Source organism: Saccostrea cucullata, unplaced genomic scaffold (genome assembly GCF_032062105.1).
Source record: "Saccostrea cucullata isolate Sc308-1 unplaced genomic scaffold, CSIRO_AGI_Scuc_v1 ctg851, whole genome shotgun sequence".
NCBI lineage: Eukaryota > Metazoa > Mollusca > Bivalvia > Ostreida > Ostreidae > Saccostrea > Saccostrea cuccullata.
The window spans coordinates 63,080-79,144 of NW_026924749.1; the positions used below are offsets into that span (position 1 = coordinate 63,080).

The following is a 16,065-nucleotide window of genomic DNA, read 5'->3' on the forward strand; positions in this document are numbered from 1 at the left end:
GTTGACCAAAGTAGTCCAAAAGAAGCTGAACACTCCTTTGTTCTTCATCAGTGTATCTCCCAATTTTTACAACTAATAATAAAACATGAATGGCTGGAGAACCATAGTCTATCATATCTGTGAATTTTTCGATTTCAGCAAATGTGTCATTAATTGTAGTGCCTGTATCAAAGAGTCCCGGTGTATCAATAACAACCAAGCATTTATCATATCTCTCTGAGACATCATATTGTGCCTCTACTGTTTTCGACAATGCAGCTGTTGATGTAAAAAACGTATCGGTGCCAAGAATTTTGTTTCCGGTAGTACTCTTTCCTACACCAGTTTTCCCGACAAGTAAAATTCGAATTTCTTTATCACTTTCTAAATTAAAAAAAAAGATTCTTCTTGTTGATATATATCGCCATTATTGTTCAATTAAAAGAAAGGCTTTTCGAAGTTAATGTCAGAAACGTTAAAGGTACTTGGACACAGATTTGAAGTTATTATTTTCTCTATGATATTACGACTTATATATTTTAAAAGCATTTCACACAAAAATTAATTAAAAATCTTATTTCGTTTAAAAGATATTGAAATTTTAAATTTTTCGGCGGGTTTGATTGACATATCCTTGCACTCTCACAAATTTAATTTTATTCTTAATCCTTAGGAAAAGTGGCAATCTCGTTTTGTATAAATGAAAAATATTAATACTATAATCCAGAAAATTCAGAGTAGACACGTTCGAAGGCAAAACAAACACTCAATATATTGTCAGTCCGTGCAGTTGTGGTAGGCAGACTGTGACGATTGAACGCACCCGGTGAATTCTAAATATAAACAATAACAGAACTCGAGCCCTGTTTACAATAACTGTGTACATAACAAGAGTGTGCTGGATTTGCTAAGCTCTGTAAGCATCTTGTAGTTCGGAATGACGATACTTGTGAAGGTGTTTTGCTTTCTAACATTTCTACTCTGAATAAAATTATTTTTCTTGATAAAAGTTTTAATATTTCTCATTAAAACACATCAAAATTGCCACTTTTCCTAAGGATTAAGAATAAAGTTAAAATTTGTGAAAGTGCAAGGATATGTCAATCAAAGTTTTGATAACTTTAAAATGAAATAAGATTTTTTATTAATTTTTGTGTGAAATACTATTAAAATATATAATTCGTGATATTATACAGAAAAAATGAGAAAATATTAACTTCAAATCTGTGTCCAAGTACCTTTAAATAACAGTTTCATTTACTTCTGTATTTGTATTGTATGAAGCAAAATAATAGTGCATAGAATAATTGAAATAACATGTAAAGGAATTTTATGTTGTTCGCCTTAATAAAGGATTGAAATGCTTTTTGCTCGATGGAAATACAGAATATATTCGTAAAGAAGCCTCGTCTTTCGCAAAACATTTTTTAACCTGATAGTTAAAGGTCCAACGGTAGGGATATAGTTGGAAGTCAGATCAGAGTCAATTAACTATTCATCGTTGAGGTGTTAAGTATGGTGGCATATTTCTGTCCCCTACATGCAAGATTAATTATATTAACATGCAAGAAAATCATGTAAACATGAAAGAAAATTATGTATACATGCAAGATAATTATGTTGACATGCAAGTTACAAATCTTTTAAGGAAATCTGATTTTAAAATGGGTAACATCCCGTACCGACGCTCGTATCTGACATTGTAATTGCAAGATGCAACATAATTATGACAAGATGCTTGTTACTTATGTTGACATGCGAGATAATTATGTACACATTCAAGATATTTATGTCAACATGCAAGATACATTTGTTAACACACGAGATAATCATGTAGACATGCAAGATAACTTATAATAATGTAGAAATGCAAGATATTTATGTTCACATTCAAGATAGGTATGTTAACATGCTACTTATTTACGTCAACATGCGACTTATTTATGTGAATATGTGAGTTATATTTTTACATACTAGTAAAAGATATTTATGTCAACATGCAAGGTAATAAGTTGTATATCAACATACATATCTTGCATGTTAACATAATTTTCTTGCATTTTGACATAAAGAAAGTTGCATGTCTACATAATTATCTTGTTTGTTGACATAAATAAGTTGAATGTTGACATAGATAAGTCGCATGTTTACATAATTATGTTGCATGTTTGCATAAATAAGTTGCATGTTTATATAATTATGTTCATCTTGCAAACCAAATGTACAATGTCAGATACGAGCGTTAGAAAGTAAATTTATGAATAACCATATTTAAATTGTATTTGATAACTTGCATGTCAACAGAATTATCTTGCATCTTGACAGAAATATGTTGCATGTCTACAAAATTATGTAGCATGTTAACATAATTTATCTTTCATGTAGGGGGGCAGAAATACACCACCATTAAGTAAAGTATTAATTTTCATTGCGTAATTTTACTTCACAGGGAGTCTACATTTGATGTCAAAGACAATGATGGATATTAAGAAAGAATAGGAATTGTTGTGTGCAATCCTCTCGTATGATGAGGAACAAGGGGTCAATGGTCCACATCACTCACCTGAGCACTTTAGCTAGAAAGAAATGAAAATCGATTCAGTTTTGCTGAGTGATCCTCTTAAACCTAGCAAGGCAATGAGATTATGCATGCTTTGAAGGAACAAACCTGAATGACAACTAGCCGAAGATCCGTCCGTATACATATTTGACTAGTTACATGAACATGTATGGCTTTAAATGATTATTACTGTTTTCATTTGAATTCCGTTGTAAAAGTTTGTTCTGTATTGTGGACCCGCCCTATCCCAATTGGGTCGTCAAATTAACAAGCTTGAATCTACATTAACACATAATGCTTCGATATGAATATAACTAATATAATAATTATATATATATATATATATATATATATAGAGAAAGCACAGAGAAATTCACTTTTTTACAAGGATACTCACTTCCGCCCCAGCCCGGGGTTGAACTCTCGACCTACGGAATCTGTCTCCTAGCAGTGCAGGAACAGCGCGTTAGACCGCTCGGCTATCTAGGCAAGTTAAAAAACTTGCTTTCGATGCCGATATATATATATATATATATATATATATATATATATATATATATATATATATATATATATATATATATATATATATATATAGAGGCCCATGGGCCTTATAGGTCACCTGAGCATTATGCAACAACTTTCCAGTTATTGAATTTGATTCATGTTTTAAGCCAGATGCTATGGCATTCACAATTTTAAAGACGCACCGTTGATATTCATAACAATACACTTAGCAGTTGCTTAGCTTGGTTACTTAATACCCATAGGCAGGGTAGGGGAACAAAAAATTGCATTTCAACTTATCAGTAATATTTAGCAATAAAAATAGTGCCCTTACCAAACATGAACTCCTGATCCTAAGGCCAAGATCCACTCACTGCACAATTTTTGAAATGGCATCCTTGCTTTTCAAAAATATTTGATAAATACCAAGGAGCAAATTTCAAACAATTCATTCATTTTCAGTACATAAATACAGCCCCCCCTACCTCTATGGTACCCCTGACCCTTAAGCCTTGAAATTCACAATTCTTGAAGATTAGGGCCCTTACTCATCATAACCATAGAGGTAAATTCATCTGCTTTATACCCAGAGACAGAGACAATTTTTTTAAAAAATATTTAATGTAATTTTTCACTGCATAATCATTATAGAGCCCCACCCTAAGACCAGAACCCCTGACCCTGGAGGCATAAAATTCACAATTTTGGAGGAGGCATTCTTGCTTATCATAACTATGTACTTAGTTAGTTTAATACCCAGGAGCAGAGAAAAACATTTTCAAAGAATTCATGTATTTTCACTATATAACCAATAGAGCCCCGCCCTAGCACCAGAACCCCTGACCCTGGGCCATAAAATTCACAATTTTGGTATAGGCACTCTTGCTCATCATAACTATGCACTTAGTTAGTTTATTTAATACCCAGGAGCAGAGAAGAAGATTCTCAATGAATTCATGTATTTTCACTATATAATCTATAGAGCCCCGCCCTAACACCAGAACCCCTGACCTTGGGGTCATAAAATTCACAATTTTGGTAGAGGCACTCTTGCTCATCAAATTTATGCACTAAGTTAGTTTATTTAATTCCCAGGAGCAGAGAAGAAGATCTTCAAAGAAATAATGTATTTTCACTATATAATCTATAGAGCCCCGCCCTAACACCAGAAACCCTGACCCTGGGGCCATAAAATTCACAATTTTGGTAGAGGCACTCTTTCTCATTATAACTATGCACTTAGTTAGTTTATTTAATACCCAAAAGCAGAGAAGAAGATTTTCAAAGAAATAATGCATTTTCACTATATAATTATTTTGCCCCGCCCTAGCACTAAAACCCCTGACCCTGGGGCCATGAATTTCACAATTTTGGTAGAGGACTCAATGCTGATTACAATCATGCAAACAGTTTGACTGCTTAATGTCCAGGAGTAAAGAAGATTTTTTAAGATTGCATTAATTTTTGTGGTTTTGGCCCAACCCCTCAGGCCCCAGGGGGGCAGGGATCATGAAATTCACAATTGTTGTTTCCCTTTACTCATAGATGCTATGTGCTAAATTTGGTTGAAATTGGTTCAGTGGTTGCAGAGAAGAAGCTGAAAATGTTCAAATGTTAACGCACGACGGACGACGGACGCAAACAGACAGCAATAAGTCACCTGAGTTTACTCAGGTGACCTAATAACCAGAAGTCTCTTTCGAGACTGAAGCTCTACTGGTTTGTACTTATAGCAAAGGAAGAGAAAAGTTCTTAAGCACAGCAATAAAAAGAATAATGATCCTTGATTAAGTCTCTTTATGTTCTTAGTGTAGTCTACTTGCATGCCACATTATATTATAATCACACTTAAACTGTATTTGGAGTATTTGTGAGAGTATTTAACCGAAATTTCTGTTTTTAGTGACCAAAGCAGTAATGTTCATCAAAGTCAAAAACCGATACACAGAATTATGTATCTTAGTGTAGTCTACTTGTGTGCCAAGTATTATTGAAATCAGACCAAAACTGTAGGAGGAGTGGCATTTTGAAAGAATTTCACAGAAATTTCTATTTCTATTTCGATGGCAACACCGCTCATCGAAATCAAAAACCGATATGCAGAATTATGTATCTTAGGCTAGTCTACATGTGTGCCAAGTTATATTGAAATCAGACCAAAACTGTAGGATGAGTAGCATTTTGAAAGAATTTCACAGAAATTTCTATTTTTAGTAACCAAGGCAACACCGTTCAATCGAAAACAAAAACCGATAAACAGAATTATGTATCTTAGTGTAATCCACTTGTGTGCCAAGTTATAGTAAAATCAGACTAAAACTGTAGGAGGAGTAGCATTTTGAAAAATTGTTTACAGACAGACAGACGGACGAACGACGGGCGCATTACTATCGCATAAGCTCTTCTGGTCTCTTATATATGCTACAATAATGGCTGTGCTGCTCTTGAGGAGATTTTAAAAGATTTTTCCTATATATGCCTATGTAAAATTTTGATCGCCCATTGTGTCCCGCCCAACTTTCAGGGGTCGTGATTTGAACAAATTTGAATATACATTACCCGAGAATGCTTCTGTATATACTCACCGTCAATGAAAACGCAGCACTCTACTTTTAGGGTGAAAAATTATATACGGGATATAACTATGTACCAAACAAGTTAGGACATCTTTTACTTTGCCAAATCAGTTATTTAATGGTTGAATGGTTTTCATTCCATTACCGAAAGTTGATTTTTTAGCCCTCTAAACAGATAACATTTAAATAAAACAACCCCACCCCCTTCCGACCATTTAATCAAAACATGCTAGTCCGCCATGTACGCAGTCCGATTTCTACAATGCATTAGGTTTATCAATGTCTTTATATGAGCGAAATAAATATTCTTGGGCATATTTAATTGCTGTTATTCAGATACTGCGGTCAAATTGTCTCTAACTTGGCATAGTGTAGTAACTCTTGGACTTCCGGTCAAGAAACTGTTATTTATGCTATTGAAAAACATGAGCCTGATGAGTCGTTAAATAGAGTACATTTGCATCTGCAGCTCTTTTTTTCTATCTCCAGTATTAGCAATGAAAATCAGTCATTTTTAGGAAATATAGGCATCATATCAGGTAACAAAAAGAAGGATTTTTCCCGGGATTTTAGTACAATACTTATGATAAACAGCTATAAAACCTTGAAAACCCATAATATTGTTAAAAATTTTATTAAAATGTTGGTACATAGTAATAACCCGTATAGTATACTTTTCACCCTAAAATTAGTGTTGCGTTTTCATTGACGGTGAGTATAAATAAATGCACGACTTATCATTGATTTATTTTTTGTGGACAAGATTTTGAAAGGTTTTCCTATCTATTTCTATGTAAAATATAGATTACCCACTGTGCCCCCTCCCTTCCCCACTACAGCCATTATCTGACCAAAATTGGCCCAGCTCGGGGGTCATAATTTGAACAAAGAACAAAGTACGGTATTAGCAGTAATTCGCCGAAAATAATACGATATTTAAATCTTCTTTGTACAATTTTTGATGTTATGCTTTGAAGTACGAAAGATGCGAACTAAATTCTACTGGCACAAAAATGACGTAATTTTTAACTATGACGTCACTAATGCGCGCTAAACATCGAATGGTCGTGTAAATCGTTAAATTATATTGAAAAATGAGTAATCTTTGCTGAAATTAGATCCTTTCACATGCAACAACCACTTTTATACTTTGCATTTAAGTTAATCATTACATATCGCAGTTACACTATAAAAATAGTGTTGGTTGTCACCTGTGATCAATATGAATTTTGCAAAAGTTAACACACGGAAAAAAGACATTTTACCGACACAATTTTCCTGATATCGATATAAATGACGCATAATTGATACAGAATGAGATTTTCTAATTTTAAGTACCATCACTGGATATCGTAAACTATCAATACCTATGAATATGAATAAAATATTTTGAAAACAAAGAAAAAATGGTACCTAAAGATGGCGCTTGTACTTATGCTGTTTGTACATCATCTGCACAAGTGTATAGACTATAGTGTCACTTGGTTGTACATGTAGTATTGAACAACAGTACTAAAATATCCTAGACCTCAATTCATTCCACAAAAATAGCACAATATTTTTTTGGTTTATTAAAAGATTAATTTTTAAAAATCGGAAATACCTCAGTATAATTATATTTTCTACGAGTCTTCCTCAATGTACATGTGTATGTAGTCTTACTATAGTTATAGTGTGACCTCCGAACAATAATGACAACCATAAAAAATACAATAAAATGTATATGCATCGAATACGATAACCTTTTATGTAACATTAAAAGTATGGTCCAACATTAAATATGTTTTAAAGCCTTTTATTGTGAAAAATAAATATTATAATATTCATGATAACAATAGATCTGCATTAGTTGATAGCAGTGCAACAAAACAATAAAAGTTAAAAAGTTACCGAATACTATATAGATAGTATGCATATTATTAGTCCGAAATAGCACATACAAATGTTCATTTGATTACATGTAATAATTTTTTTTGGCAAATATTTCAAGCAGATTCATCCGAAGTTATAGATTACATGTTTAAACAAATCTATATTTTGAAGCCAGTGGTAGATCTGGAAGGGGGTGGGGGTGGGGGGGGGGGGGGGGGGGGGGGGGGGGAGGGAGGTTGATCTTGCTAAAACGCGGAACGGAAAACGGAACGGAAGATGAGTGTCAAGCATATATACTAGATTCTAAATAAATCACACAAAAAGCAATTTTTTTGATATAAAAGTCATATATAATGAAAATACATCTATTTTTTTTAAAGCACGTTCATAAAAAGAAATATGGTTTTGAAAAAAGCGGAAGGAAAAAGGCTACATGTATCTGTAAAGACATATGTTTGACATTCAGCTCATGCATACATGTACATATATGTAGTGAAGAATCCAGGAATCTTGTAGAAAGGGGGGGCAGTTTGGGGTCGGGGCAGGGGCCCCCAACCACACCAATCATTGATTTATTAAATCTTATGCATATTTTGGACACGAAGCACCACTCCCCACCCCCCCCCCCACCCCCACTTAAATCCGCAAGCTTTGCAGCGGCATGATATGCATATTAAGAAATTCTAAAATTAATAGCTGAAACATTAAAGAAAATTCTTGTAAATTAATTCAATACATGTAATTTTTTTTCTTTAATTGAAGCGGCCTTTGTATAAAATTTTAACATCATTGTTCCATTTCAGGTGTGTAGCAAAGTTATCCTGTTACGGTTGCCTTTAATCATAATCTTCAGAATTTTTTTTTATAGATTTTATAGTCCTCTTACCATGGATCATTTAGATATCAAAATTTTGCCGCCACCTTTTTTCAGATACTATATAAGCTTTTAACTTAAGAAATGCCATTGACACCCCCCCCCTACACATACTTTCTGTTAATGTTATTAAGGCTGACTGGAAGTCATTGTACGTTTGATGTCACCTATAATCTTCAAAACCTACGAGGGAGGAAGGGAAAAATTAAACAAACGAAATCTTCGAAGAAAAGAGTATTTACTCATTTATGAATTAAAATACGGTCAATATTTGTAATCATGTAGGCTTATTGTTTCATAATAGTTTTAAGTAAACTTGTCACTTTAAATGAAAGAATAGACTAGCTCTCAGGGGGTTCACATGTTGTCTATTTCTATATACGGAATGTATAGTTTTGCTAAAAGTAAAAGAACACTTAAAATATATTGACTTTTCCGAGTGCCAATTTCTCCGAGACCTCCGTGCACGGTATACGAACTTCGGGCAGCCTAAAGTTGAAAGTTGTGTAAAAAAAATGTACTGAGAGAAGATAAGTTTGAACTTGATTAAGCCCCCTTCCAAATCAAATCGCTTGTCAAGATCTTTCAGGGTAAGTTTATTTTATTCTACCCCCGCCCCCTTTCAAAAGCAAAATACTTGCCGTACGTCACTGCTTTATATGTCGGCGATTTTCGTGAATAAGAGACAGGACATGACTAAATCAACTTGTATTTAATAATGAGGGATTAAGGGGGATGCTAATTTGGTAAAAAAAAAAAAAAAAAAAAAAAAAAAAAAGACTTGTACCCATGCTAGTGGCATTCTGAAAATCTTACAATGGTCAGCGACAATCAGCAGCTTTTGAATTATCTGATCAAGCTAAAGGCTTCCTGTCCTTCATCCTTGGATTTTCAGATTAGTAGAGAGTCATACAGATGAAACCGTTACCAAAAAAGTCTTACAAAACCCTCCCGAATCTTTGTTACGAAGGAAAGCAGATCGTCTTTGCAAGTTGTCAGTTGGATTGATGTTCACAGATACGGGTATTTCAAAACCTATATCCAGGTATATCCGTAATGTCCAAAAGCATACACAATCACATTCCTTAATTTGTGATCACGAAGTTCATGTATATAGAAAAAGTCGTATCTACTTTTTATACTTCCACTATCTTTACCAAATATTAGTACATGTTTTTATGTATGATAAAATGCCACCACTTCATAACATTATGCATTTTGTACGATAGAAAACGGTATGGCGTGAATTGGGACATACAAAGGCATTACATGTTACAATAAGGAAATCCAATCTACTACTTCTGAAAGAAAAGCTCGCAACTCAATTTTTTTTCGATAATAAAAAGTTTCAACACTCTCAGAAAGGGAAATTCCTATTTATGGCCGGGGGGGGGGGGGGGGTCATGGGCCATGCAATTTATGAAAGATCAGTCCTTCCGGGAAGGGGATTGCAGATAGTTGGTTGTTTTTTGTTTGTTTGTTTGTTTGTTTTTGCTCACTATATATTACATTAATTCCTTAAAATTAAAAAAAGGTATGTTTGGGGATAGGGACTACTAAATTTTCTAAAGCATTATTTTTTTCAGCTGTGCCCATCCCCCTACTAAAATGACTTCTCTTGGACCAATACATATATTACATGTTTAGTATATTCTTTAAATACAGGAAATACTCGTCTGTATTGTATTGTACATTAGCCCTTAAGATTCTTTTCGTTTACTGTGAGAATCATGATACATACAACACGTTCAATTGTCAGAAAATGAAGATACAAGGAAGCTGTGATGCTACATTCTTTACCAAGCAAGGAATTTTTGCGAAAAATAAAAACAACAAAAAAAGTGTCACCAGCAACTTAAACATTTAAAACCTAATAAAATATGCGAACACTGTACTAAATACATATATTTGGAATAAATATTGCATCGGCTGCTAGAAAGTGGGGATTCTCAAAAGAAAATCCATGAGCGATTAAACATGTACTTATCCGACAAAATTGTCAAAAAGTATTGAATATGTAAACTTACGAGGGCTGTCCCAGAAAACGCGAACATTTTCAATGTCTTTAGTTTCACTTTGAAAATAAATAAATAACAAAAAATTGCATAAATCATTATCAAGTAGTCAGCTAAATAGTAAATCATAATAGTTTCCGAACAGGTTTTATAACTTTTAAAGCGAATTGAAAGAATACCTGCTGTTATGATATTCAGTCTGAACCCAAAGTTCGATTTACATGTATACCCCCCCCCCTCCCTGGCCCCGCAATCCAATCCCCCTTCCAAACAAAATTTTACAACATTTACTGATAATTCATTTTCAGTCTATTTAGCTATAATTTTACAGTCCTATTAAAACCAAAATATATTGTAAGGTATTTATAAATTATATGATCTCATTCAACTCATAATGGAGGGAAGGGGGGGGGCATTTAAATTTCAAGTGTTCCTCTGTCACCAAGCAGGGTATAAATGAATATATCACAGAAAACAATCAGTTTTCATGTACTCATAATATAATTAAAAGTTAACTAGGCTGATAGGTTTTTTAAATCAAGATCGAAATTTCTCGCATTCTTCTTTGTATGTTTTAATATCTTTATTAGCAAAATTGACCATAAGAAGGAGGAATTCTCCTGTATATACGTACATTAAATAATCATAGTCTTCCACGTTATTGTTCTAATAGATATAAATATTAATATTCTTGACATTCGAGTTCTTTTTCAACTGTTTGTGCACCTTACTTACCATATTTTTGAGAATTGAACTTTTTTGGTACTAAGGACAGCCCGGGACACTCGAATTTTCCCATCAGTACATAATTTTCACTAAATTTTTCTCAATTAATTTAACAGAAATAGCTGATATTATTTTTATTAAGACCTGCAATAAAATGAAAGTAAATATCCACGAGAAAAGTATTATTGAATCAACAACTTAATTTCTTCAATTATAATGAAAACTGTGTCCTAGCGAATAAGTTGAAATTTCAGATTACGCTTATTGTACACGTTAAATGTATGACGTCGCGTCAAAATTCTTCGTAAAATCTTGTCGTTTTGCTATAAAAGGTACAGTATTGAGCGTTATTTTTACAATGCATACATTTGAGACAGGTATATAAATTATATATCATTTAATTCTACAAATCATAAGCTTTTCAAAATGTTTTGAACCGAGCGGGTCTGACATTCGGCATTTTTTGGCCAATACCGTACTTTGTTCTTTGAATATACCCTTACGCTATGTACAATGTAAGAAGCTTCCACATATTTCATTTTTTTCTGGCCAAGTTGATCTTGAGAAGTTTTTTAATTAAAAAATGCATTAAAATGACCATATTTCCATTTTTAATTGTTTTCTCTGTGATAACTCTTTAAAGTTAGGTGAGTTAATTTTTCGATCATTCAACCGGAATGTAAATTACGCCTGGTAAAAAGGCCAGAGCCTCACATGCTTGTCAATCTCGAGCGGCTGTCTTTGTGTTGACGTCAGTAGACGGGGACAATTGAAATTTATTAACATGCGAGGGCTCTTGTCGTTTATTGTTACTCTCTCAAGTGAATGTATGAGCCGATGGTAGAGAGTGGCCTCGTGTATTTTAAATGTATTTATAATTTTTTTGAAATTTATATTTACAATTTTTATTCACATTTAAATGTAAATACAATGAATCACTGTCTAGTTTATTGGGTTTGCCAAGGACATCAACGATGGTTGGAAACGTTGGATGATTTATGCACAACGGGCTTCGCAAATTATCCTGTTTCAATTAATAGCCCGTAATGCAAATTATTCCGAGTTTCCACCTATCGTTGATGCAAAGAGAATTTATTAATAAGTAATAGCGAGCGCAGCGAGCTCAATAGACTAACGTGTAATAACAGAGGATATTCGGAATGAAATCTGCAGGTGTCACAACAGTATTAATTTCTGCTATATATTCTTACCAAAAATGCGCAAGTTTGAGTAGATGTAACTAATTCAAAACAAACTTCTGAGAAGTTTCCTTTTCAGATCTTGTAAAATCATTCTTTATAAAGATTTTAGTACCAAAAAAACACATAGCCATCCAGCAAGGCACGCAAGTTTGTTTCGGTCGAAGTCGAGCAGGTGCTTGAAAATCTAGTCCAGGGCCTAATCACTCCCCACTCTTGACAGTATATAGAAAAATCAGCACGCCCTAAATTTTAATAAATCTGGTCAATACAGGAAGTTTACATGTTGTTTTTCATCTCATAAAAAAATTCAGCTCCAGTCTCGTATCAAAATGCCCGAATCGGAAGGGAAGATTCCGGGATTATTTTGCGTCAGCCATGATTTGACGTGAACCAAAGTGTAATACTGTTATGACACCTGTATATGGATACGTCAGGCAAATTTTTGTGTGAAACCTTACCCAGAATTCCTTTTTCTCCCAATCCTTTGCGCGAATAAATAAATAAATAATAACGTAAAGCATGAAAGGCTTTCAGTTTGTAATCTTTAAAATCCTTTGAAATCTTTAAAAGAAACAAAAAATAACTCGACAAAAATTGCACTATGTCAAGAGTTTCAACTAGACGCTCGGCTGTTTCCGTAAACCCCGGGGAGCTCTCGTGTGACGTCACAGTCTAGTTGTCTCGAGCTCGTGCGACTTGCCGTTTAAAGTGGCGGATCAACGTTTAAGTTGTATTTTTGAAGGTACAACTGGGCTCGCCCCAACGGCCACACCGTAAAACATATTGATTATTGTCTGCATCAAAAGAGATTCAGGTTTTTGTATATATGCATATTTCTGCCAGGAAAATTAATTGCAAGTCACTTGTTTTATTTCATAAATTTTCATTAATCGAAACCACGTACATGTAAAATCTCTCTGCTAAACTATGAAGTCAAAATGTTCCATTAACCCAATTGCACCTCAATGTTAATAACTATCAGCTTATAATGATTATCGTTTATGTCATTCCTAATGTCATCTGCTGTATATATTGTCTACGTTTCTTTTTATTGCAGTGCACAAGTAAATTTTAAATTCCGATGACACTGCCACGTGATGCAACAAAAAACAGGTGACACAGATTTTGTAGGTACACTTTTAGATTTTTTGTTTATGAATAGTCTGTTTGATCACAATCACCTCCGCACTTTCTGCTGTTCTCTTAAACTCCTACTTAATCCACCAGCAAAAAATCACTCATTCTAAAACTTTTAAACTTGGACCTTAAACATTATTTTCCCAACTTTGTAAAATTGCTATTAAATGCATTTTCAACAGTGAAAGGACATCCCAGAACATGCATGTTGAGATTTTATACAAACCTGAATATCTCTTTGAGCAATGTTGATCCTCGTTTCCTTCAAGTGATAAATAAAGCATAATTTTGATAAAAAGAAAAATATTATTTTACATGAATAAGAATCAATGCGAGTATAAAATCTTAAAAATTGACATGGAAATTAAATGGTATGCATGAAAAGCAATAAAAAAATGAACAATTGATCACCATTTTTTGCTTCACAGCTGGATGACGAAACTTCATATAAAGAGACTGATAAGAGGATGACGTAAACGGTTTTAAGACTCATTTCAACCCTCTTCTTCTGAATTCTGCAAATATTAATGATGGAAATATGAAATCAATTGGAACAATTAATGAAAGTACTAGAACACAAAGAAAATCAATGAAAGAATTTCAGAAACAAAAAATAACAAGAGGCCCAGGGGCCACAGCGCTCACCTGAGCACATCAGCTAGAAAAAAAGCACATTTCAGATCAGAACTGAAAGTTTACTGGGGGAGGGGGGGGCTTGAATTTAAACCCCCCAAGGGGTCATGATTTGAAAAAAATTAAAATCTAAACTACTTGAGGATGATTCCATTTAATAGAAAAATATCACTAATCATGGGTTTGAAGTACTTGAAAAGAAGATTTTAAAAGGTTTCCCTATATATTCCTATGTAAAACTTTAGTCGGCCATTTTGGCCCCACCCTAGCCCCGGGGGTCATGATTTGAACAAACTTGAATCTACACTACCTGAGGATGATTCCACATGTGTTTCATCTCTCCTGGCCCAGTGGTTCTTGAGAAGAAGATTTTTAAAGATTTTTCCAATATATTCCTATGTAAAACTTTGGTCGGCCATTTTGGCCCCACCCTAGCCCCAGGGGTCATGATTTGAACAAACTTGAATCTACACTACCTGAGGATAATTCCACATGAGTTTCATCTTTCCTGGCCCAGTAGTTCTTGAGAAGAAGATTTTTAAAGATTTTTTCAATATATTCCTACGTGAAATTTTGGTCGGCCATTTTGGCCCAACCCTAGCCTCAGGGGTCATGATTTGAACAAATTTGAATCTACACTATCTGAGAATGATTCCACCTGAGTTTCATCTTTCCTGGCCCAGTGGTTCTTGAGAAGAAGATTTTTAAAGATTTTTTCCTATATATTCCTATGTAAAACTTTGGTCGGCCATTTTGGCCCCACCCTAGCCCCAGGGGTCATGATTTGAACAAATTTGAATCTACACTATCTGAGAATGATTCCACATGAGTTTCATCTTTCCTGGACCAGTGGTTCTTGAGAAGAAGATTTTTAAAGATTTTTTCCTATATATTCCTATGTAAAACTTTGGTCGGCCATTTTGGCCCCACCCTAGCCCCGGGGGTCATGATTTGAACAAACTTGAATCTACACTACCTGAGGATGATTCCACATGAGTTTCATCTTTCCTGGCCCAGTGATTCTTGAGAAGAAGATTTTTTTAAAATGCCATTAATTTTTCTCTAATTCATAATAATCTCCCCTTGGAAAAGGGATGGCCCTTCATTTGAACAAACTTGAATCCCCTTTACCCAAGGATACTTTGTAGCAAGTTTGGTTGAAATTGGCCCAGTGGTTCTTGAGAAGAAGATTAAAATGTGAAAAGTTTACAACGACAACGACGACGACAACGACAACAACGACAGACAACGGACATTTTTTAATTTTGATCAGAAAAGCTCACTTGAGCCTTCGGCTCAGGTGAGCTAAAATACATAGACAGTACTACAGTTAGACGGACAGCCGACAGATAGACAAACGGACATCTATCTCAAATCAATAGGCGTTTTTTTTTAGGCGATAGGAAGTTGTCATGTAAAATTTAATTTCAAAAGCTCAAAAGCTTCTCGAGATAGCGCTTGGAAACGCAAGTGCTACAGACAGAAATACAGCTACACGGACGGACGGGCAGACGGATTGATATTGATATACCCCGCTTTCCGTGGGGGACAATAAGATATAAACGTATAAGAAAGTGGCTGCTGACTTATTTCTGCCCCAAATCATCTTTTCTAAAATTCCTAGACCCTACTAAAAAGCTTAGAAAGGCATCCTGACATAAAAGCTGCTGTAAATGAGGTATATTATTGCTAATGTATTATATATATATATATTTAAGAAATAAATAACAAGTTTATAAACTTCAATGGGAATTGAAGTGGGTCGGTCACGTGATCGAATCCTGTGAATGCCGAAGGGCGTCTCAGAAGATTTGATAACGTACCGACCCACTTCAATTCCCATTAAAGTTTATAAACTTGTTTTATTTATTACTTATATATACATTAATATTTGAGAGAGACAATTTGAATATTTTCGAATTTAAATTATTGCACAAACGGTCGGTCGTAGATTTTGAAAATGATGCAAGGTGTAAATCGGCTT

General features: G+C 34.2%; 1 protein-coding gene across 3 annotated transcripts in view; it reads right to left on the bottom strand.

The window, feature by feature from the left end:
- Positions 1–16,065, bottom strand: part of LOC134267223 (GTPase IMAP family member 9-like) — a 154,405-nt gene that overhangs the window by 2,194 nt on the left and 136,146 nt on the right. Inside the window, exons 1-2 of one of the 3 annotated variants that reach the window (XM_062749450.1) lie at positions 13,860–13,958; positions 13,675–13,710 (exon numbers count right to left, since the gene is read on the bottom strand). In XM_062749450.1, the coding sequence (XP_062605434.1) occupies positions 13,675–13,710; positions 13,860–13,941 (118 nt within the window). In that variant the 5' untranslated portion in view covers positions 13,942–13,958. Of the gene's footprint in view, positions 1–13,674; positions 13,711–13,859; positions 13,959–16,065 lie in introns of those variants that run through there. The other 2 variants (XM_062749449.1, XM_062749451.1) reach the window with 2 other exon arrangements.